The sequence below is a fragment of the Phasianus colchicus genome, chromosome 1 (assembly GCF_987193195.1).
Source record: "Phasianus colchicus chromosome 1, bPhaCol1.hap1.1, whole genome shotgun sequence".
Classification (NCBI taxonomy): Eukaryota; Metazoa; Chordata; class Aves; order Galliformes; family Phasianidae; genus Phasianus; species Phasianus colchicus.
This window is the reverse complement of record NC_143436.1, coordinates 119,453,466-119,478,555: the sequence shown is the minus strand read 5'-3', so window position 1 is coordinate 119,478,555 and position 25,090 is coordinate 119,453,466. Positions and strand designations below refer to the sequence as shown.

The window sequence follows — 25,090 nt, the reverse complement described above, 5'->3', positions numbered from 1 at the left end:
ATAGGTTTCCAGGGCTGTACGTTTGCTACAGCTTCATTGATCTAGTAAACAACTGTTGCTGAGAGGGGTGGTCTCCTCTCTATGTCCAGGGATGGACTGTTGGGATGGTTGGGGGCATGTCTGGCACTTCTGATGCTGCTGCTACGGTAGGTTTTATGGTTCCATTAAAGACAAGGTGCAGCAGTAACAGACAGCACTATAGCAAGAGGTGGGTAGGTAAGTCAGAGCTGGTGCCACCCGCCTCCATTACAGCCCACGCACCCTAACTCCAAAGTCAATGCCCGCGTGTTTTCAAAGGCAGCAAACGCTCCTCAAGTAAATCCTACAAACAAAGGTGGAAAGATCACTGGGTAGTGACCGGCCAACGACGACGTCTGAAAAACACCCAAGCAGAAAAAAAGGAACAAAACCCACTAGTTTCCCAGGCTTTTAAATAAAGCCACAGGCAGTCCTACGCCACGTCAGAGGAAAGGACTCAAAGCTTCAGTCACCTCAGCCGCTCCCGCAGCTCCGCCATTAACGCAGCCGCCCATCACACAGCTTCGCACCGGAAGCCGCTGCGCCCCATCCCGCCCTTCCGGTCCGCGCGCAGCCCCAGCTCCAGCCCCGGGCAGCAGCGCAAGACCCGCCCCCACCATCAGGGGCGGTGGGGTGGGAGGTGCGTGTGTGTGCGTGGGAAGGGGGGAGAGAGGAGCCGCCGCGGCTCCTGATTGGCTGCCGCCCTGGCGGCGGCTCGCGGGACTCCCGTCTCGCGCCACTTTCGCCTTTGGCGCGAGCGGAGCGCGCGCGGGCGCCATGGCCGAGAACGGTGAGGGCCGGGCGGCTGGGCTGGGCTGGGCTGCGGGGCGCTCGGCCGAGAGCTCCCGCTTGCAGTGCTGGGCGGGTGGAGCGGGGCTGCGGGGCTATCCGAGCCCGGCGGGAGAAATGGACTTTGGGGCGGGGTTCTCAGGAGGTCAGGAGGAGGGAATCACCTCGTGGGGGTCGCTGGTCGCGGGTGAAGGTGCGGAAGAACCGGGAGGCAGCCGTCAGGTGTGGGCAGAGCGCGGCTCTGCCTCAGTGCAGCTGCGCTCCTAAGCGCTGTGGATCCACGTAACGAACGTTGCTGCTTTGCAGCGGTATGGGCCCCTTCGCTGCCTGTCTATTTCCTAGTTGTCATGGAGACGTGCAAAATATAAGGAACTGGAAGTGCCCGGGGAAATCGTTCTTTTCAGATGGAGGCTGATGAGATGTGAGGGGTGCTTTGGAAATCCGGGAGGCAGTTTCTGTGTTGTCCTTCCCCATCCTGCTGAACATCGGCTGGCATGGAACCTGCTTGTTGTGTGTGTGTGTGAGAGACCGTGTGTTCCCTAATGCCAGAACCGCTTCTCAACAGCCGTCCGTGACGCTGTGCCTTTAGCCAAGGGCAGTCGGGGTCTTTATTTTGATTGAGACATTGAGGCCCTGGAGCGTGTTTGGAGAAGGGCAGTGAAGCTGTGAGGGGTCTGGAGCACGTGTCCTGTGGGTGCATCTGAGGGAGCTGGGATTGTTCAGTCTGCAGAATAAGGAGGCTCATAGGAGACCTTACTGCTCTCTACGGCTGCCTGAAGGGAGGTTGTGGTGAGGTGGGTGTCGGCCTCTTCTCCCAGGTAACAGTGATAGGATGAGAGGGAATGGCTGCAAGTTGTGCCAGGGGTGGCTCTAGTTGGATAATGGGAAGAATTTCTTCTCAGAAAGAGTGGCAATGCGGTGGCACAGGCTGCCTGGGGAGGTGATGCAGTCATCATCCCTGGAGGTGTTCAGGGAACGTGTGGATGTGGCACTGGGGGATGTGCTTAGTGGGTGTGGTGTAGTGGGCTGACAATTGGACTTGATAGTTTTAGAGGTCTTCTCCAGCCTTAATGATTCTATGATTTTGCTCAGTAACTACCTGAGCACTTACAGCCAGCTCTTAATGCATCACTGAATGCTAAATACCAGAGATAACAGCAGCTCGTTACTAAAATTTCTTCTCTTGTTTTTAATTTATTTCAGCGATGCCTGAGTCTGGGAGTTTTGCAGCATCACGCTCTAGGCGTGAGAGGAAGTCAAAAAGAGGTCAGCAAGAAGCACTGGAACGTCTGAAAAAGGCCAAAGCTGGGGAAAAATTGAAATATGAGGTGAAAATTCCCCCTCTTTAATAAAAAGTTAATGTGAGCTGAAATGCTTAACCACCCTTTATGCATTTCCCAAAATTATGTGAAGCAAAATGTGCCATTCAGCTTACTTTTTTTAATAATGTGTATATTTTGGAATGTAACTGTCTTTCATATTGCTTTTCTTGTTTTCAAAACTGTCTTTTAATAATTGCTAGTCAAATATGCAACATCTTTGCTTGGTAGCTATCCCACAGAGAGCAAAGAAGGAACAGCCTTTAAATATAATTTAGTTAATGTTATGATATTTTGTTTTTTTTTAAACTTTGAGTGATCTTATTCTTCAAATTTCAAAGTTTTACATGACTGAAATCCATTAATATGGATTGAATATACTGTAATGTATTGTTGGTGTCCCTGTTCATTGCACAGGAATTGGACTAGATGACCTTTATAGTCCCTTCAAATCAAATTAATTCTGTTAGTCCATGAATATGATACTATGTTTCCACAAAGAATACAAAATTTAAGTATTCAACTGATATAACTAAAATTTGGCAGTGTGACATGAAGACCATCCAATTAATTGTAGTGTTATCAGAAAGTGGCTCCCACGTTGAGGTGGATAAGTCTGAAGAAGTCTGAAATGCATAGATCATTAAGATGCAAATTCACTCTTAAGCACAGAAGAGCATCTTCAGCATTATTCTTCATATCAAATTGCCTTCCTTTTCACCAAGCTCATCTTGGTGCCTGAGAGTAAAGCAGAACATTACAGCTAGTAATTGTTAGGATTCATTTATTATTTTATTTCTTTGTGGTGTGAAATGAGCAATGAAGTATATCAGGTTCAAAGGAAATCTCCACTGGTTTTTCAGGAAATTTGGTATAATGTGATGATTTAAAAAATTGGTAACAGTTCTTCTATAACAAAAAAAAAAAAGGAAACTTAAATTGAATGAATAGCTTTGCTTACTAAATGAAAATATTGCATCTGTCCAGGAGGACATGCAGTTTCCGAGAACTTTTGTGTTTTCATTGATGGCCTGTATGAATAAGGAATGGAACAGCTAATTATCAGTGTACTTTAACTGTAGGTTGAGGAGTTCACCGGTGTTTACGATGAAATAGATGAAGAACAATACTCCAAGATAGTCAGAGAACGTCAGGATGATGACTGGATTGTTGATGATGGTAAGTTAAGGTTCATTTGGAGAGTTATTCCAATTATAGTATTATAACCAGCTGGATTTCATAATGCCTGTGTTTTGAGGTAAGTTATAGTTCAGTGCATTCTTAGAACCATTTTAGCAGATTAAAAAAAGAACTTTAATATGGAAATGAGTATTGCATTATTCTCATAGTACTGCATTAAGATAGTAGTGAATGTATTTTTCTACCAGTAATTGCTTTTGAAACTTTATTTCCAATTGTCAGCTATGTAACTTTAAAAAGAAGTACTGTAACTGGTAATATCTAATTAAGTAATAATAATATTATATTTTGTTTAATAGAAGATGCAGCTGAGAGTGGTATGCATTTTAATGTTTGCATTTATATCACTTGCTCTGTATTAAAGGAAATAAAAGTTTATGTAACGCTTCGGATTATGAAGATATTTAGAAATATCACAAAAGAGAATTGGAACTGCAGATGTTTAACATTTTGGATTTGTACAGATGGAATTGGTTATGTAGAAGATGGACGGGAAATCTTTGATGAAGATCTGGACGATGATGCTCTTGGTTCCAGTAAGAAAGGTAGGATGAACTAAACCACTATAGAAAGTAAGTTTTCAGCTGCTTCTCAAACAGGCAACTTCTTGGTGTCAGAATATGGTAAATGTGGCCAAAGGCATGCAGTGTAGTTCCATGGTTTTGACCTTAAATTTTTTTAGTCTCTGTGATGCAGAAGGGAGTGGTCCACAACCTGTTGTCAAGTCACTTCTAACTACTTTAGTGCTTAGTCTTCTATGGAATGTATATTCAAATCTACAGCAAACACATCTGGGGAATGTTTTTGGCTTTCAAAGCCAACGTGTGAGGGTTGCATGGTTTCTCTTACCACTACAATTCTTAAATGTGTTTATGGATCTGGGATCAAATGATTTTGCCGTCTTTTATGACTGCAGTGGAGCCTGATGTTGAGAATCCAGGCCTAATGCCGAGGTACTTCTTACTTCTGTGCAGATTCCATATGAAGTATTTTGGTTCTTTTTCTGGAGTACGGACTTGTATGGATGCAGAGATCATCCCTGATGTGACTAGCAGAGATATGATTTTGATAGGATTTTGCGTACTTCTTTGTGCATGACAACTATTAGAAAACTGGCAGCAAACAAAAAAGTATTAGGCTTCATTTGATGCAGCAGTGTAAAGGTAGACAAAGCGATTACCTCATCTGTCTATTCTTGCCTCTAACTGGACCCCTAAACGTTTAACTTTTTGATGTAGAAATAACTGATTTTATCTTTTTCTGTAGGAAAAAGTGGCAAAGCTTCTACAATTGATAAAAAGAATGTGAAAAAATCTGTGGTATCAAAGCCAAACACAATTAAATCTATGTTTATTGCCAGTGCTGGGAAGAAAAACACGGATGTAAGTTATTGCATGGTGAAGATTAAAGTTTTTGTTAACTTTTTGTTGTTTTAGTGGGGGTGGGATAAAGTGAAGTTTTATTTCAGTTTCCTGTGTCTAGCTCCTAACAGGAGTTCTTGTGTGTAGTGCTTTTCTGAAGTTGTGCGTGTGTTTTATGCAGATTCTTTAGCTGTTTGGTGCTAATCTCCTGACTGGGTTCGAATTAATAGCTAAAAACTGTTTGGTTAAACTGTTGTCTTGCAGAAAACTGTGGACCTGTCAAAGGATGATTTACTGGGGGATATTCTTCAAGATCTAAATGCTGAAGTAAGTATGTAGGTAAAATCTCTGAGATACCGTCATCCATTTATTTTTCTTGCTGTGGAACTTGTGAAGAAAATAAAATTTTTCCCCAAACCAGACCATCTAAGATTGATATCTGCAATAACACATCTGCTTGATATATTTCATGTATGTTTGCAATCTGTCTGCCTGTTGTCTCTACTGCACAGAAGTCGCATGACTATTGAGTTGTTAAGCCAAAGCTAGTATCTCCTAGTTAGGGACAGCTCATAGTGTGTGACCTAGAACCTGTGCTAATGCAGCTTTCTAGGTTTCAATCAGCTTGGAATGAAGCAAAACTTGTGTGCATCTGGACAGTGTGTACTATATGTGTGTATCACCATGCTCTGTCATGCTGTGAGGTATTTCCATCTGGTGTATTTGAGTGCATCAGAGGAGATAAGGAAGGCTTGTTCTGGGACACGACAGTCTGAACTGTCTGCCACCTCCTTTGCATGGTGAATCTGATGGTTACTTTCTGTGAACTGTGAGTGCAGGATGGCTGCTACAGCAGCCAAGGTTGGACTGTTTCTAATGAAGCCATTCCTGATCATCACTGAGTTTTCAGTGAGTTGTTGCCACTTAGAAGGATTTCTTAGAGTTGAAGGATTGCTTACATGTAAACATGTGAAATTGCTGTTGTGGAGAAATACTGTTTAAAATGTATTTTAATGTTCAATTAAGCGTACAATTAAAATGTAATTTAAATGTACAATTAAAATGTATTCTATCGTTGAAGAGCAAAGGGGGTTGGAACTTAGTGATCCTTTGGGTCCCTTCCAACCTGAGCCATTCTATGATTCCAGTATAAAGTTGTTCTCCTAGTTTTGTGGTCTTTGTGGTTGAGAGTTACAGTATCTTAGGCTGTCAAAACCCTCAAATCGTTAATCAAATGCATTCTACTGCTGTCAAATTTTGCAGAGCATTAAATAGAGGAAATAATGCTGATAATTACACTATAGGTTCTATTTAAATAATAGCTAGCTATTGTTTTGTCTTTGTTGATTATTTTCCAACATTTTATTTTGTTATCTGTTGGTAAGGATGAGTAAAAAATAACTGTACTTACAAATATGTTAAAGTTTGTTTTTTGCTCTAGTATGACAGTGCTTAAAAAGCCTTTCTGCCTTTAAAGCGCGTGTGCTCAGTACTACTGTTCTAGCAGAAATGAAGAACATCCCACCAGCTATTCTGATACTTGTATGTTGAAGGCATGGTTGGCTTTTGAAATGTCCACTATTGGAAAACTGTTTTAATTACTTATGACAATATTTCTCTGAAAATTTACCAAAAAAATTTAGTGTCTTTCTTCATGGGCTGATTGCTCAGATAATTTTTTTCTTTTTACATAGCTGAGTTGTATATCTGGAAGTTTCTTTGCTTGATGAATGAGAAATATCAGTGGCCTTCTTTCTCACTGATGGAAGATGTTACGAACCAAGGCAAAAAAAAAAACCACTAAACAATCCCTCTCCATTGTGTCTCTGTCTCTTTCAATATTCAGACTGTTCAGCTAAGTCCACCGCCAATTTTAGTGCTGAAAAGGAAAAGATCTGCTGGAATGCCACTGAATCCTTTCTCTGTACAGTCTCAAGCTCCTAAGGTGAAGTAAAAGTTTTTTTTTTTTAAAAATTCTCATCACTAACTATTAATCTGTGTTTTGGTTAATTTGAATACTGTTGTCTTTTGTTTCTGCTTCTAGAAATTAGTTTTTTCATTAGCTTCCTAAGCCATATTGCTGTGTAATAGCACACTTTTCTTCTTTTCCTTCCGTGTTCATGTATAAAAAGAATAATGCTCTTTATATCTTCAGAGCCATAGTGTGTGTAGCTGTTACAGCTGATAGATGAAATTGTTTCTGTAAGGTGCGTCGTGTGAAGGTGAGCTTTTGCCTCTGTCTCTTTTCCCTAAGAGTAGAAAAAACCTTGTGGCAAAGAGAAGATGATGGGAAATAAAGTAAGCAGTAGAAAGTGTCAGTGTTGTGGAAAAGTATAAGAGACTCCTGCACAACTGGAAAACAAATGGGAAACTGAAGCTATGGGTAGAAGTTGGACTTAGTGAAAGACTGAGAATGAGAGGAGTAATAGGCTTCTGTGTGGATGGGAGGCTACTGTTATAATAAGGGTTCTGCTAAATGGGAAGGACTGTATAGCTGGAGATACAATGAGATGCTTGCTAGGAGTCTAGAGAGCAAACAGAGTAGAATAGATAAATCTGGTTTGCCATTAAATACAATGTGAAAACTTAATATTATACTGAAATCAACTCTTAAAAATAGTCACCATTGGCACTTACTTCAACAGTTGTGGTGGAGTGTGGGAGTAACTTACAAATGGGAGATACGGTAAGAAAGGAGATCTGTGTCTATGTAGTGCAAAAGAGAAGTCATCTCTGTAGGAAATGAGAGGCAGTTACTGTGATAGCTTCCTCCTAGGAGGAGGAGCTGGAAATTTGGACAGAGAAATAAATGAAGAGTACAGCCTTAGAAAATAAATGATCATGAAAGAACAAGATATCAGTGACTTTTTAGTGCAGAAGGCAAGAGCGGAAGTATGAATAAATTCATCTGGCTGAGTTAGCAGAAGAAATTGTTAGTAGGGGTGTATTACATAATGTTTGCTTCTGTTCTAAGATGAGCTGAATTCTGGTGGCCGCAACTAAAGCAGCTGAACTGAGATTAAAACCCTAGAAATACATGAGTGCAACTCTAAATTCTACATCTGTAAACACGTTTGGGCTCTTGTTGCAGTTTAAAGGCCAGTAGATACAGAAACCTGTTGTTGGTCATAGTGAAGACCATCTAATAAACATCTGTTAGAAGAGGTTCTGTAGCTGCTTTGTAGTTACACTCTGACTGATATATAAGCTGTGTACGTACCATTTTGGAGTTCAGGCTTGCAGATAATGTTGAAATGCAGTATGTTTGTCTCTCTCACTCTTTCTGACATGGAGCATTGCTGTCTGGTCCCATGGAGTCCTTTAGAAAGCTTGAATTCATTACTGATCCAAACAAGTGGGGACTAACACATTAGCTTTCCCTAGTTGTTTCAGGCCCTGTCTCTGCCTGATGTATATTGTCACATACTCAGCTGACACAGAAATATTAATTTAGGAATGGGGTCATACTATGTGGGAAAACAGTGAAAATAACTAAATGTCAACTATGGCCTGTTGTAAACTGTGTGGTTTTTTTTTTTTTTTTCAACTAAAGAAGGAACACGTTAATTCTCTAGCATCACTTCTGTTGTAAAAGCTTAATCTTGAGGAGTTTTAGCTGTCATGCTGCAGAACATGTGGAGCTTTCCCTGTAGCCCTGGTTACTACTGCAAATAGCAAGTGCTGGATTTTTTTTTTTTTCCACACTTTTAAACGAAAATTTTTTAACTCATGTCTAAAATGTCTTTCAGGTAATCACTCCTGTATCAAAGAAAGCTCCTGTTCAACTCAGGAAAGAAGCTCTTCCTCCAGCTTCATTTCATCCTAAACATCCAAATTACACAGCAAAGTCTGTCACAGCCTCTGAAGAGAATGAGGATATCAAGTCTGTGCAAAAAGCTACAGAAAATGGGAGAATAGTGAAGGCAAAAGAAGAAAAAGCTATTGAAGGTATTGAAAAGAAATCAAAACCAAACTCTGGAAACTCATTAAATACATCATATTAGTGTTAAAACTCTTCATAGTTTGCTTTAGTTAGATATTTAGATAGCTTAACTGTGATGTTGAGTTTGTAGGTTAGTACTGTGTGTTAACATGCAGGTTATATGGTTTGCAGTCTGCATGCACAGGTGTAGTATGCACTGTCATTTTAATGATTCAGACCTTTAGTTCTATCATCTCTTGCAGATGATGATCAGGGAATGATGGATTTTGATGATGAGGACTTTGATGAACCTATGGAAGCAGAGCTGATGGGAACTGTACCTGAGACAGCTGAAACCTTGAAAAGAGACAAGGAAGTTGAAAAGAAAGAGAGAGAGCAGCTGGAATCTGTGAAGAAAGAGACATCTGTCTTGTAAGAATCTCTCCTTTTATTCTTTTTAACTCCTAGCAAGTAGCCTTTTCAGTATCTACAAGCCTTAGATTTGTCTTTATTTGCCTGTGGCTTGTTTGTGATATAGACAGAAAGCAACAATCCAGTGTGAGTGTTTATATCATCACCTTAAAAATGATCATATTGAACATGCTGATAGCTACTTATTTCACTAAGAAATACTGAATTCTTCTGGGATTTGGCACGTAACAACATAACAGTGTATTTCAGTATGCTGGGGTGACTTAATTTGGGTGTGAATGCACTTTGATCCCAACGAACAAAAATGAGAAACTGCTGAAGATTCTTATACTAAGCAACCCAGAAGGAATTTTCTAAGATTAGTTGTTGAAAGTATTGTAGCTAGAAGTAGTTGATCATGGTTATCAGCTACATCTTGGAAATAGAAGAAAAATGTTTTTACTGTTTTTTCTTGATTGTTTAGGAAAAATCTTGACTCCTATATTCCCATAACTTTAAATTATAAAATTCTTGTTGGCTTAAACATTGAATGACTCAAAGGTAGTTTGCTGAAATAATTTCTTGTTCCCACTAAGCAACTTGTACAGTTGTATAGATTTAATTATGTAAAGACTTGAATGGCCAAAGCTGAAGTTCCAGGTGTATGGCTTCTAAAGCTTATGTGTTGTGTAATGAGAGCCATACTTACATGTGGATTTCTCTCGTGCTCCATCCTTCTCTTCAGAAGTAGTCTGAAGAAATGTAACTTCTTGGCATGTTTCTTGGTAGTGAGAAAAGTAACCAAAGGTGTGAGAATGTAGGAGTGGAAAAAGGAGAAACAATGGAAAAGGTTATTTGATTTCTTGTTGTGTTTCTTCTGCAAAACCTGCAGAAGTTATTCTCTCCCAGATATCTCATGTTGGGACAAAGTAGATGAGGATGAAGCTGATCTGGTGGCGACAGATGTTCAGCTGGACCCCAATCTCCTTCCACTTGTGCACGGGGAAAATGATGATCAAGTCTTAAGATTTTATTGGCTGGATGCTTATGAAGATCAATACAGTCAGCCAGGTAACTATTCACCTAAAGGCAGAAAATGCCATTCTCATTCTTTTTTTGCAACTGGAATTTTGTACTGCTTAAGTTGTGTCTATATACCCTTTATATCTGTGTTCTGTAGCTTGTGCGGTAATCTCTTTTGTTCCTCTGCCACCTCATCTTTAGTGCAGAACAGTATGACGTGACAAAGAAAGAATATTGCATTGTACTACTAAGGTGGTGCAGAGGCTCTTCTTTATGTTGGTGACCTATTGATATTCTTAACATTTATACATGTACCACTAAGTAAGAAATTAACAGTACCAGCTTATTCCTAGGGCAACAGTTGAGCATTCAGATTCTCTGGAAATGCTTTTTAAGATTCTGGCAGCCTGGTCTCATGGTTGGCAACCCTGCCCATGGCAGGGGCGTTGAAAAGGACCTCAAAGGTCAACTGGTTTCAACCCAGGCCATTCTATGATTCTGGTGGATTATTGGAAGTCCTGCAATAGTTGTATGATTTTATACAAGGAGAAGATTTGTTAATAAAGGGCAGAAGGTGGCCTGAAAGATATAAATGCTATCTAGATCTTCTTATTCAAACTGTGTAATTCTTGAGTACTGTCTCTGTATTAGATGCACAAAGTATCATTAGGATTCTGAAGCGTGAATCCTGGCTCTCAAACCTTCAAAACTTCAGCTCTCTGACCACCAGCCTTGACAAAAGAAGTTGCATTCACATCTGTTCTCAGCACTTCCTGTCTGTCCTTTTCTTTAAAGATTAAGACTCTATTTCTCTAATATGTGCTTAGGGCAGGTTTGCCAGAGGATTCTTCCATATCTTGAAGGTTTTCTGGGGTCGATGCTGCAAGCACTGAGTCAGATATGTTTCTCTGTTGCACCTTTTGCTGTAAGTGGGGATGCCAGACTTAAATGTGAGACTGTACTGCATTGAACAGCTTAGTGATGGGAGTGGTAATAATCATAGATATCTTGATGGAATCAATGGCTCTAATGTAAAATTACTCCTTTTAAAGGCCCCGCTATTGTTCTTTTCCTTTTTTTTGTCTTCTAAGTCAGTGGTTGCTGAATGGAACATAATTATGAAAGGATTTCTGTTCCTCGCTTACAAGGAGTGTTCTTTTCTCATTATGACTTTTTCATGATTGAATAATAAAGACTGCACCTGTTTTCAATTAGTAGCATAAAAGAGGAAATTTTGGTACTGCTTGTTGTTTAACATGCTCATGGTCTTTTTGCCTCATTTGCTGTGATCTCAAATGCGTGGCCTGAAGGGTAAATACTACAGTGTAATCATAAGATTCTTTCAAACTTAATCATTTTTGGAGGCTTACTTTTCATAACTGTCTTCACCATCTCGGGAGAGAACTTGAGAATTGTAATCCTATTAACAGTTTAAAGTAATAGTAATTGGTAATAATAAAAAAATCCACCTTTCTTAACCTTGAGCAGGGCAGTTTCCCTGTCTCTTGACTTGCTTGCATTTTGATTCATTGACAACTAATCTTTCTTTTCACAGATTTTGTGTTTTACATTTTACTTCTTTTTTCCTTTGTTTCTTCTTTCTACAAGCAAGCTTACAGGGGATAGAGCCCTGTATGTCTTCTCTCGTTTCTGTGTTTTACAGATGAAATATCTCTGAGAACTCTTTTGAAAGTTGGCCATTCTTTCAGAGATTGCGTGTGTTTGATGCCAGTTGACCTCCAAAGATTCCTTCTGTTGTAAATTACTTTGTTTCTGTGAAATATGGGGACTGAGGCCATGAATTTGTCCATGCTAGAGTTGATTATAGTTTCTCTGCAATACAGGTGGCTCTTTATCCTCTCCTTGGCAGCCCTGTGTATCCTTATTTCTACTTCTCATCTGCTTACATGTATGCCTCTTGCAGGTTAACTTCCACTGCTGTTAATATCATATGCTGTTCAAACAGCCAACTCCTGCTATGATACAAACCCACCCAAATCTGTCTGTCTGTCTCTCAAAAGAGAAATGGTTGCCAAGGACAAGAACTCCATCTTCCCTGTCATTTAGATCTGTAATTTCAGCCCTTTGTAGATCCTTTTATTCAAACTGTCCAAATCTTGAAGATTGTATCTGTATTAAAATCTCTTAAGACATTTTGTGCAACTGAAGCATGCATCCTCACTCTCATCTTCAAAACTGAACATTCTTTTCTCTGTTCTTGACAAAAGTAGTCTTGTTCACATCTACTCCAAGCACTCAAGAAATGATTTTTCTTTGCCTGTCACTCTAACTCTGTCATCCAGCTTAGTGCATCTACACTGATTTATCTACAACTAATGGAATAAGGAAGGTATCTTTACATCTGATAGATTGCATGGCAAAGATAATTTGCAGTGCTTAAAAAAGGACTTATTTTGTGCATTGTCAGCATACCAAAATAGGTTACAAAATTTAAAATCTTTCTTATTTGAATCATTGTTTCTGAGATGGTCGCAGCTCTGATATTTCTGATTTCATTAATAGTAGAGAAACTATGTAATGTGTAATCAAATTTCAAATTATTTATGGACTTTGGAGGGAAGTCAGGTGAAATCAGGTTTTCCAAGTGCACCTGGAAGTTCGTTTTACACGTAATTCAGAAACTGTACTTGAAATTCAACTACACTTGTTCTGTGTTATTTCAAAGGTTAGCATCACGGATTAGCTGTTTGTGGTGTTATTTGCTAGTTCCAGATTCTTAATGGCTCAAGTTGTGCACATCCAATTATGATGTGGCTCACTGTGAAGAGTCAGTTACTCTAGTTCAGCTTTATATAAGTCTACTGTTAATATAACTGCATCATAGCATATTTCTTGCAATGTAATACATCTTTCAATGTCCTCATCTACATAAAAAGGAAAAAAAAAAAGCCAATTGAAATCATGCAATCAATTAACTTTTAGTTGTTGTCTTCTGAATGTGTTTCTCTAGATTTTATTTGGAGTAGAGCCTTAATCTCACAGTACTGAAGGAAAATGGGATTAATTGTACAAGCCTACCTCAAGAATGAGCAATTGCAGATAACACAGATATTTCAGAAGTGATTTACAGTACAGGCATTCTGATTATCTTCAGCTCTGAGTGACTTCTCCCTCTCTTTCCTCATAACTTACGAAAGTAATGTAGGTAGAAGTGGAATATCAGATCGGAATTCTGAGGCTGGTTGGGTGATGCCATTTTGAATTTCACATATCAGAGTGTTGTTATTATTGTGATGGAGGTCGTGGTGTGAAGAACTATGCAGATAATTTACACAGCTGGTGTTTAAAATGATTTAGAATATACTGCTTGCATAGAAAGGATTTGTTGTTCAAGGACCAAAGTGAGGAAATGGTTGCATTTCTATGCACGTAGAAATAATACATAATTAGTTGCTTTAAGCAAGATTAAGAGTTGCATATTGAACTCTTTGCTCTGCTCTTCTTCCTTAGGTGTGGTGTTTTTGTTTGGCAAAGTTTGGATCGAATCAGCAAACACCTACGTCAGCTGTTGTGTGACAGTGAAAAACATTGAGAGAACTGTTTATCTACTGCCACGTGAAACAGTAAGTGTATCTTTTAAGCATGTCAAACATAAGTGCCTTTCATTCTGATCGTGGCAGGTTGTGAGTTTTAGTAGCGTGTTTATATGAACTGCTGAAGCCAGTATTGTCTGATGCAGATGGTGGTAAAGTGATCTGCTCCATACACGTGGTGTATATTGTGTGAAATGCAGTTGTAGTGTTGCTGCTTTCCCCTGACTGTTGCTAACGAGTGCAGACAAATTGTTATGTTTAGATTTGCTGCTCACGGAGTAAAACATCTTGAAGTATTATGAGAAAGAGTGGAGCTTTCTTAACACTCTTTCAAATAGTATTTTTTAAATTCAGGTTTTCCTGGCTAATTGCTGTTTACTGTTGATTGAGTGTTTACTTAGAGGAGATAAATTTTTCATAATATCAAAGCAAAATTCAACTTCTTTGTTCATGTCTGATTTGTAAAACTTCTGTATTTAAGGAAGTGGATCTATCCAGTGGGAAAGAGACAGAGACTCCGGTAACCATAATGAATGTTTTCAAGGAATTTAATGACTGCATTTCACCAAAGTATAAGATTATGAAGTTCAAATCCAAGGTTTGTATGCAAGCATTTTATTTGCTCATTTTCTGTTTTTCTGATTTGAAAGGTGGAAGGTCTATTGAAACACTGTCTGGTGGGGGAGGTTATTCTGAATTGTAGATATCAGATTGTGTTAGAATTTAAAGTGAAAGATGGTTTTGTTCAGCAGAGAGATGAGAGTGCTGGGATTAGACTGTCTTTGCATTCGCCCAGTTGTCATATTGAAGTTTTTTCTTTGCATATTTCATCCTTTACCCTGGTATGTTTACCCTCCTAGTGTGCTTGGAACATGGATTGTCGTAATGAGTTACATAGGAGATAACATGTTCTAAGATTCATCCAGTCTTGAAACTTCAGCTGTTACAGCCTTACAGTTACATAACTTTATTGTTGCTGTGCTGTTTACTCAACAAATTCTTAACTGAGGATTGAAAAATAAAATGTTGCTGTTTTAGGAAACATGCACATACATACATATTCACGTAATACGAAATTTGTCATAGCCGCAGGGAAAAAGCAGATAATGCTGCTAAGTGTTGCAAATTTGGATGAAATTAGTACAAGGAGGCTTTCTCATTTAACTGTGCAGAGCATCCATCTTTTGTTGATGGCAGAGGGAGAGGGTGGAGGTAGGGAGTTTGTGTGGGAGAAAGGTGGCTAACGTGCCGGTTGGAGGAAAAGATGTCTTCAAAATGTGGTGCTCAGAAACTTTTCTGTTTCTTGAAGTAACATTGGTGAGGTAAAGCTGACTTTCCTTGTTATTACTGGTGGCATGGAATTAGTTGTAACTTTTCTGAGGCTAGGAGTCCTTGTGACTTGATGAAATTCATTCTGGGATGGGTGATTGGTAATTGGGATGGTAGGTAAAAGTACAGGAAGAATGGAATTTTTAACAGTAAATAAATGAGGGAAAATAAAAGCAAGTTCATAGGGTAATTCCTGTTGGGAGAAGCTTTAGGAGGTGAGTACTTGGGAAATACAGGCTGATGAAATGAAAACATTAGCAATGCTTCATGGTTGTAATAGCTCATTTTTCAAAGACCCTTCCAGGAATGAAAAAGGAAATTTAGAGCTAATCAATTCTTAATTAAAATAGAGGCTGCAAATACTTGTATTTCAGGAAAGGAAAGAGGGAAGAAGACCTTGTAAGCAGATGCAGATCTGCTAAAAGAATAGTGATAAAAAAACATCCATTTCATTATAATCCGGAAAAATAGTATGGACAAGGTAACAGAGTAAGATAGTTTAACTTTCAGAGTTGGGTTTTAGAAATTAAGCAAGCCATTGCAAGTTTGTAAGCTGCTCTTTCTGATATTTGTTCAAAGCTTGTCAGTTTTTTACTCATTTTTATATAGAGCTTAGAGGAACGACTGAACTGTATTTTCAGGACATATGACTGCAGTGCATCTGGGGTCCTGATGAGGAACAGTGAACTTAAGGGACAGTAGATATAGAAGATGGCAATTAGGAGGGTTGAGACAAAAGGAAAGTCAGTTATTCCAGAGATTACTATGAAAGAGCTTTATTTTTATTTTCAGTCCAGTAAAGTGAAGAATAACGGTATTCTTCTTGCTCTCTAAAAACATTAAAAGGAGATAAGCAGTACAAGAGCTGCTTAAAAGGATAATTTTAGCAAAAGAATATACTTATAAAATGTAATTTGTGAATAAATTAGACTGGGTTGAGTTGAGGGTTCACAGAAGCTCTGAAATAACCTGACAGCAGTGTTTCTACTGTTAGAAATTGTCAAGCTTTCCAGATAACTGATTTTAACTAACTGAATATGGTAGAATGCTCTTTAGTTTTATTTTGTTGGCATATTTTTTTTCTGAGTTTGATAGTTATTAAATCCTTTTAGGAGGAAGTGAGGACCAGAGCAGGCAGGATGGTACAGGTGGTAGTGTGAGGGGAGGTATGAGAAAAGGTTTGGGGGGGGGAGGGGAAGGATTGCTGCTGGTGAGGCTTTTGGAGGGGAAATATGGTATACTCTGCTTTTCCAGTTTAACACAAAATTTCTGTGGCCAGTGATGGGGTTACACAACATAAACCAGGACAGACTGCATGTCTGCAGCAGGGGGTGCTGTTGCTGCCTGTAAGGTAATGGTGGAACTACTGGGGTACTGTGTGACTTCTTGCACAGCAGTATGAAACTAGGAGAAACTCTCATTCTTCCACCTTTAGCTGGGAATTAGAAAAGTTGTTAGCATACCTATGATGCACCCAAAGTTGTTTTGTTCAGAGTATCCTGTTTTCTAATGATACAGAGAGAGCTAGTATTTATACACTGAAACAAGTTGTTCTCTGCGTGCACGTGTGTGCCTGTCTTGGCCTTGCCAGCCCCAAACTTTGTCCCTCTGAACAGATACACTTAAGCCATATCACTTCCTCCTGCACCTGCTGCTAATTGCAGCTTCAGTGGGTTGCACTGCTGCCAAGTTAGCAAGTCTTCACAAATCAATTTGAAAGCAGCCTTATACTCCACTTAGAAACTTAGCAGCTAATCACTGCTGCTCATTTCTGCTCTCTGAAGGGCCACTTCAAGGGCAGATTACTCTGCAGCAAAGCATTCATTCACTGCAGTTATGACCAGGGGCTTGTGTAATTGAGCTGAGCTCTGTGGAATAACGCAGATGAATCACTGCCGCATGCTATTTTTACACTGTGTTCAGCTTGCATTTGTAACAAGAACTTGTTTGAAGCCTGAGAGTTTAAAAAAAAAAAAAAGGTAAGTGCTAAAAGCAATGTGTGGCCATCTGTTACTTTATGACTGTAATGTGCTGCTCATGTGAGGTGCTGCTCTAAACAATTCAGATCTACACTTGAGGGCTGATTTCTTACACTGTTCTGACCTCATAGTGATGCTCGTATACTGAGTTGCAGTGCTTCTTTCTGCTTCTGAGTAGCAGTTGATGCCATGGTTGCTTCTGGATTTGCTTTCTTCCTGTTTAATAGAGGGACCTCTCCTCTCTACCCATGTTTTGTGGCCTTAAATCCCAGCAGTTTTGCAGTGATGTGAGAAGTACCAGTGCTCTGAGGGAGCTATTGCTGATGCTATCATTGTAAGGAATAAAAGAAGAACAAAAACACAACACAAAAGCAAATAACTTAATGCACTTAACAGTGCATGCATTTAATTATTCAATTAAGTTTTATTCCAATTTATGGTAGCCTATTTTTTCCCTGTTATACTTACAGTAGTGCTATATTATGCTGACCCTCTCCAGTGAAAATATGACCTTTAGTTAAAAGGTCACCAGGAATTCTTGTATGAGTAAAAGCATCCCAGCATAGTTATGGCGTAATGCATTTCTGTAGTGTGGATGTGTAACTGGTGCAGATGGTTTGTGAAGTATTGCAAAGCATAGTGTAGTAGAGCATAACATTTCAGCAGGTCCAGTAGCACTGCTGAATGAGATATTGTAATTATTTGGAAAGTGGAGGTAATTGTTCTTGAAAAACAGAAAATCATTATTGTTCTTGCAGAAAGCAGAAGTGATACTTTCAGTAAAGTTGTACTGATCCTGAAACTGCTTTAACCATCTCTGTGTTACATATAAACCAACTTGACTACTTTCTAGTAAAGCCTAAGTCATTCAAATGGAAAAATTAAAATACAATAGAAAGCATGTAATAAAGTAAGCAGCTGACAGGCAGTTGGGAAATCATCTCTCTTGGGTTCCTCTCTGAAATGCCTGTGTGCTAAGGTATGGGGTATGGAAAGAGGAACTGTGTCCCAGTTATAGGGGTATTGATTGTGATCATGAATGTGGTGGGGAGGGTATGGTTAAGCAGGAATGGCAAGGAGGGAGTTCCTTTTATATGAGAGAGCAGTGGGTATGCATGGAGCTTTGCCTGAGAGTGGACAAAGAGCAGCTCAAGAGCTTTTGGGTCAACATTATAGGGCAGATTCACAGGGTAAAGTCATGAGAAGTGTTTGCTACGGACTGCCTGATGAGGCCTTCTATGAATACCTGGAAGAAACCTCACTTCTGCCAGCCATGCTTGCTTATGGAGAGCTTTAAGAATCCCAATATCTTCTGGAAAAAACAATGCATTGGGGCATAAGCAATACAGGAGGTTTCTGGAATGCAGTGATGACAACTTTTGGGCACAACTGATTGGAGATTTGATGAGAGGAGAAACTTTGCTGGACATGGTTCCTATAGACAAGGAGGAACTGGTTAAGAATAGGAAGTCTGGGGACAGCTTTGACTACAATGAAGACAGTACGTTGGAGTTCAGTAACATGAGAGGAAGGAGGGAAACAGAAATCAGATTATAACCCTGGTCTTCTGGAGATCAGACTTTGGGCTTCTTGGGGATCTGTTAGGACAAATCCTGTGGGTGATGTCCCTGGAGAAAGTAAGACTTCAGGAGACTTTGTTTATTTTTTGAGGATCACCTTTTCTGTGTTCAAGAAGCATTCATCCTGACCATCAGAAAATCAAGCAAAGCTGGTAGGAGCCCTGCATGAATGAACCAGGAACATCTGAATAGATTCAAACAGAAAAAAGAAAGCAAAGCATGGGTCAGATGACCCAGGTCTAGGTGGCCATTGAAGCATGTTTAGATAGAAGTAGGAAGCCCAGAGCCCATCTGAAGATGAATCTGGCAAGAGAGGCAAAGGGCAGCAAGAAGGACTTCTAAAGGTACTGGAGAACTGTGGAAAATGTGGGCCTGCTGATGAAAGGGGTCAGGATACTCAGTCCCTTTTTCACGTTGATTTTTGTTAATCAGTGCAGCCTTCAGCAGTCCCTGGTACTGGGAGGCCAGAATGAGAGTTGTAGAAAGAAAGACTGCAGCAGAGGAGGGTCAGGTTAGGAATATTAAACTGCACAGATAGAAGTCCACGGCACTTGATTGGTGACACCCATGAATGAGGAAAGAGCTGGCCTGTTCCACTGTGAGGCAACTCTTGATTATCTGTGAAAGATAATGATGATTAGGGGAGGCTCCTGAGGATTGGAAGGACAGAAATGTCACTGGTATCCTCAAGATGAGCAAAAAGATGGCCTCAGAAGTCCCCTTCAACCTCAGCCATTCTGTGAAGGACGTTCTGGGGAATGGTCAGTCTCACCTCAGACCCTGGGAGAAGGTGGTGAAGGAAACAGCTGTGGGAGCTGTTGCCAGACACACAAAGCGCACAGAAAGGTGCTCAGTGTGGGTTTACAAAGTTAACAAAGCTGGTAGCCATGTGTAAGGAGATGAGGCTGATTCGGTGGTCAAGTAGAGAATGGTGGGTGAAATGCTGTGCTGAAAAGGTTATGATCCACTGCACGAAGTGCATCTGGAGGCCAGTCACTGGTGTAAGGGGTGGAGGGGGCACTATGTGTAAATATCTAGGGAAGGTAGGGAAGTAGACAGTGATACACTTCTAATTGGCACCCACTGAGAAGATAAGCAGGTATAATGTGAGACACTTGAAATTTCTTCAGAGCATAAGAAAATACTTTTTCTTACTGTAACGGAGGTCAAGAAATGGCACACATTGCTCAGAGAGGCTGTACAAGTCTCCATCCTTAAAGACAATCTAAACCCAACTGAACACAACTCTGTGCAGTCAGTGCTAGCTGACCCATCTGGGCAGGGAATTAGGCTGGGCTACCTTTTGAGATGCTATTCCACCTCAGCCATTTCAGGATTTTTGTGATTGTCTGCAACCACCAATTGTCAAGAATGTTTTTGCAGTCTGCAAATGTACAGAATATTTCTGAGTGTCTTTAGCTGTTACATTGTATAGCTTTTGTTTGTAACTGCCAGTATACTTGTAGATTTATTCAGTACAAAACTGTTCACGGTATGAAAACCTGGAAAGATTAAATACAGAAATTAAAACAGTTTTACTATATTTAGATGGTTGTAATGAGTTACAATAGTGGTAATATGTGATCAAGCCCATGGTACTTGAGGTTTTATGCTTTGGTTGGCCTTTATTTCATTACCTTTTGGGACAGAATTCATCTTCAATTTGAAGATACTGAAGGAATAGTAATACCTTTGTTTTATTCAGAAAGTGGAAAAATACTATGCGTTTGAGATCCCAGATGTTCCAGCCAAGTCTGAATACTTAGAAGTTAAATATTCGGTAAGTATAATTAATCTGATGAAAGACCAGAACTTGCTTCTTGGGAATGTTTATGTTTCTATAAGAATAAAAATCATAGCATTTGACTCTTTGTATCTAGTGTCTGTTGCTTTGTTGCATTGTGTAGATAGTTGCACCTTATCTTCTTGTTGGCTTTGTTTGTTTGTTATTTAAGGGTGTAAGAGTTAACTTGCTATTTTCCAAACACAGAGATTAATGAATACCTAAGCTTGCAGCTGGTTTTTTTTTTTTGTTGTTCTTTTTTTGTTACCATTTGTATGCTTGTTAGTCCCTACCAAAATAGTTATTTACTGGGAAAATTATAACATGATGATTTGTTAGAGTTTGCTGTAAAGAAGTCACAAGGAGGAGAAATATTTCTTGCAACTGCTACGTTCTTCCCACCTCCCCCCCAGTTATAATCTGTCTATCATGTGTGTACATTCAGAATTATTTTTATATTGCATTGTTTTACCACCAAATCAACTAATCAACCAAACAGCCCTTTAGCTGTGCTGTGTCAGGGCCTAAAGTGCTGAAAGGTGGTTTAAATTAACCAATAACTTTAAATGCTTTTCTTTGAATCCATGTCCAGAATACAAGTTTCAGTTGCTAAAGCAGCATCTCAGAGGTTTGCAAGCTATTGCAAATCCTTCTTTAGCTGTGCAGAAATCCCCAGCTTTAATGTTGTCTGTCATATAAACAGACAGTTCCAGTCTTTATATGATGTATACAACAGTTGAGCAGCTTTTATACAGACTTGGAGCTCTGCTATAGTCTTTGCTGATGATAATATTTCTCTTGCATCCAGTGAAGGTGAGGAACTTTTGCTATAAGCATGTTGTATTAGTGTCCTGATTCTAAGTAGTTATGCGGCTATTTAAGTTCAGTCAATAGTGTAATTTCTTGAATTACTGTAAGGTGTTACAGGTAAAGGCTGTGCATGAGGGGAAATTACAGTGATTTCAGGTACTCCACAGTTCTGTTAAGGTTCTCTCTGAATGTAGGAAAACTTCTGCGATGTGAAATGACTCATTGCTTTTTATTACTTGTTAGGCTGAATACCCTCGACTTCCTCAAGACCTGAAAGGAGAAACATTTTCACATGCATTTGGAACTAACACTTCTAGTTTGGAACTTCTCTTGATGAGTAGAAAGATCAAAGGACCGTGCTGGCTGGAAATCAAAAATCCACGTATGGTGCTTTGCGTGTGGAATGCTTGTTTGTTGAAAAACTTAGATAATTGGGGATTCTAGGGAGGAGGAAAAATATAATTTCTACTGATAAATTCTCATTTTACAAATTAATTTTGTCATTTATCTATGCAGTTTTCATTATCTAGTACGAATAGTAACTTTCTGACCATGGAAGGTTGCACATAGCGGATCAGATTATAACTTTGAGTAGTGGTGAGAGGGAATGGTGCAGTTCCCAGCACTTTGATACATACCCTAAAGGAGTGTATACTGAGCTAGTTAAAATTACTTAAGTTTCCAGAAAAGAAATACTTTCACAAAAAAAACATATAATCAGCAGTTTGTGCTTAAAAAAAATGATATAGTAGTATTTTTCTGTTGCACTTGAAAATTTCTGGTGTGGCACTTGATAATTTGTGATGTGGAGCCTAACTTTGCCTTGGTTAGAATTCTTCATTCAGTGTGTGCTCTATATTCCCCCCAAAAATAGGGGTGCTAATCATATTTGACAAAATCTTTGAGTTTTCTTGGAATTCTTTTGAGGCATTTCAAATATACAATTGACAGTTTTGACAGTTTTGAATTCTGATAGAACAGTTTTCTTTAGCACCTGGCTCAGAAACTGATGAAGCTGATACCAGTAAGGATTTTCAGCTGGAATGGATGCAACAAATTCTTGACTACCAGAAGACAAATTAGCTCTGAGTTTTCCACCAGTCCTTGGCAAGTGTAGTGTACTTCCTGGCACTGAACTTAGAGGCCTAAGAATAGCTTTTCACCTGTGTTCTTTGCTCAAAAATTGACTTCATATTCCTTTGGTGTTTTCTTTGGCCTCTTTTCAGATGGAGAAAGTTGTTCCACATAGCAAACATCATGGTAGTGATAACTAACAGTTCAGACAGTAACGTTCCTTTTTACCTAATGTTGATGAGCGTTATCTCTCCTTAGACTACCCTGCTGGAATCAGATACTGATTTCACTCCAGAGTTAAATGGTATATTAAGGAAGTCTGGAAATTCTTTATCCATTCCCATATGTTTGTTACAGCCTTCAGGTTCCAGAGAGGGTCTGTATCTTGGTATCAGAATTGTTCATTTCAAAATGGTGACGTGCCTATTCTATTGAAAATTCAGTCTTTAGTTAGTTGTGTTAATGTAAATCTTAGTAGTTGTTGCACAGGATTTTCAGTTCCAAAGCCAAGTATTTTTTAATCTAGTTTATCAGGCAGTTCTTACTTACTTGTGCCTTCCCTTCCATACTTCCTATGGAGAGTCTCAGGATAGGAAGTATACTTGACTAAAGTATACACCAAAATAAAAACAAAAAAAATGGAGTGTGTTAAATAAGCAATTTCTAAAAATGTTTTTATTAATGGTAAATAAAAAAAAAAAATTCTTCCTGAACCCCCAGTTGATTGTCTTATGTCCTTCCTGTGGTGCATGCATCCCACCTTGGAAACCACTGTTCTGTAGAGTGCTAGTTGATGCACTAGGTGTAAGAAGTTGGAAATTAAATTAAGAAGTTGTTAAGTAGGTGATTGCCTGTCTCATTTTGAGAGATGATCAGGTGTTCTTTACAGCTGAAGATGTTTTGGTCAGTTACCTATTTGCATTTGGAGCAGGAATGATGAGAGAAGGTAGAATGTTGGTTTCCAAAAAGGTGTCAGATAGCCAAATCTACCAACACCTATCCTCAAAACGTTAATCCCTTAAAAATGCAGCCTCATCTTCATTGTAACTGCCTGTGGTGAGTTATCCTGTCAGCACATCAGCATCTTTTGGGAATGAGCCCCTTTTTTTTTTTTTTTGAGCACATGAAGAATTCAAAAATATTCAAATGATAATGGGTGGTTTACTTTTTTTTTTTTTTTAATATCCTCGTCTATTGGGAAAATTAATCCGCATCTTATTTCATCTGCCTCAGTTTCAGACATGTAACTGTGATTTGTGAATTGGGAATCTAGTAGAGCTGGGACTTCTAGGCTGTTAACGGGAGACACAAAGAATCTTCCTGGCTTACATAAAAATCCTCCTTTTCTCTCTTTTCTTTTTTGTGTGTGTGTATGCAAAAAAAGCCCCTGGTGTGTTTAGGCTTCTGGTAAATGAGAGTATTGAGAATTACCAAACTGTTGTTAGGATTAACCTGAATGTTGCCCACAAGGGCAAAACATTACAGGAACATACCCTTTTTGATGTTACTGTTAGAAAATTCTTACCTGTGATTCCCAAAAGAGTGAAGGTGGTTTGTGTTGTTTCTTTAGAGCCTTCAAATCAATCAGTCAGCTGGTGTAAGATAGAGGCAGTGGCCATGAAGCCTGGCTTGGTGAACGTGGTTAAGGATCTTCCTCCTCCTCCTCCTCTTGTGGTGATGTCCCTCAGCATGAAGACCATTCAGAACCCGAAGACTCACCAGAATGAGGTAAGTAATCTGCTCTTGATCTTTGGTTTTGTGTTGTTTTGTTCTGTATTCTGCATTAAAATCTTTCTAAAGGCTTGGAAAAATTTCAATTTATAAAATGCCTAAATATTGCTGAATAACTTTTCTGTGCAGCCAACATTTCAAAGGAACATTTACTAATATCAGTGTAAGGCAGACTCAGTGGGTTCACTGGGGCCTTTTGGTGATACCTCATTGTGACAGCAGATCCTACATACATGTATATATTTATATATATTTAATTTATTTATTTTTGAATGTCAGTGTTACATGTCCTAGGTAAAATAACTTGTTTTGTTTTGTTTTTTTCCAAAGTGGAATGAGGTCTGATCTGATCTATTAGATCTTGCAGCTTCTACTGTAGGCTGCATCAATAGAGCGAGGCCAGTTGTATGAGCTTCAGCAAGACCAAGTACTGAGTTGTGCACTTTGATCACAGACTCAATGCAACATTACAGATTTGGGGCATAGTGGCTGGAAAACTGAATGGTGGAAAAGGATTTGGGGGTACTAGTTGAATAGGAGCCAGCAGTGTGCCCAGGTGGCCAAGAAGGACAACGACATCCTAGTATAAGAAACAGTGCAGCAAATGGGATCAGGGAGAGGTGATCATTTCTCTGTATTCAGCTCTGGTGAGGCCACACCTCAAGTTCCGTGTTCAGTTTTGAGCCCATCGGTACAAGATGTTGTGGCTTTGCAGTGTGTCCAGAGAAGGGCAATGAAGCTGGTGAAGGGTCTGGAGCACAAGTCTGATGGGAATTAGCTGAGGGAAGTGGGACTGTTCAGTCTGGAGTAGAGGAGGCTCAAGAGAGACCTTATCACTCTCTACAACTGCCTGAAAGAGCATTATAGTGAGGTAGGGGCCAGTCTCTTCTCCCACGTGACAGCGATATGATGAGAGAGAATGGTCTGGGGGTTCAAGTTGGATATTAGGAAAAATTTATTCTCCAGGTGAGTGGTGAGGCATTGAAACAAGCTGCCCAGGGAGGTGGTGGGATGGCTGTTCCTGAAGGCGTTCAAGAAATGTGTAGCAGTAGCACTGAAGAACATGGATAGTGGTCATAGTAGTGATAGGTTAATGGTTGTACTAGATGATCTTAGACGTTTTTTCCAACCTTAGTGATTCTATGATTCTGCTGTGAGACTTTTTCTTTTACTCAAGAAGTCAGAGAGGTATGGGTGGCCATCTTCA

General features: G+C 39.5%; 1 protein-coding gene across 6 annotated transcripts in view; it reads left to right on the top strand.

The window, feature by feature from the left end:
* Window positions 1-574: 574 nt before the first annotated feature.
* The window catches only part of POLA1 (DNA polymerase alpha 1, catalytic subunit), a 189,676-nt gene continuing 165,160 nt past the window's right edge, over window positions 575-25,090 (top strand). For 4 of the 6 annotated variants that reach the window (XM_031599289.2, XM_090124333.1, XM_090124330.1 and 1 more), the window contains exons 1-15: window positions 666-808; window positions 2,011-2,135; window positions 3,209-3,305; window positions 3,791-3,871; window positions 4,593-4,708; window positions 4,952-5,014; window positions 6,534-6,632; window positions 8,437-8,635; window positions 8,873-9,041; window positions 9,913-10,091; window positions 13,515-13,627; window positions 14,079-14,195; window positions 20,191-20,265; window positions 21,322-21,460; window positions 23,723-23,880. In XM_031599289.2, coding sequence (XP_031455149.2) covers window positions 796-808; window positions 2,011-2,135; window positions 3,209-3,305; window positions 3,791-3,871; window positions 4,593-4,708; window positions 4,952-5,014; window positions 6,534-6,632; window positions 8,437-8,635; window positions 8,873-9,041; window positions 9,913-10,091; window positions 13,515-13,627; window positions 14,079-14,195; window positions 20,191-20,265; window positions 21,322-21,460; window positions 23,723-23,880 — 1,743 coding nt within the window. In that variant the 5' untranslated portion in view covers window positions 666-795. The other 2 variants (XM_031599290.2, XM_090124323.1) reach the window with 2 other exon arrangements.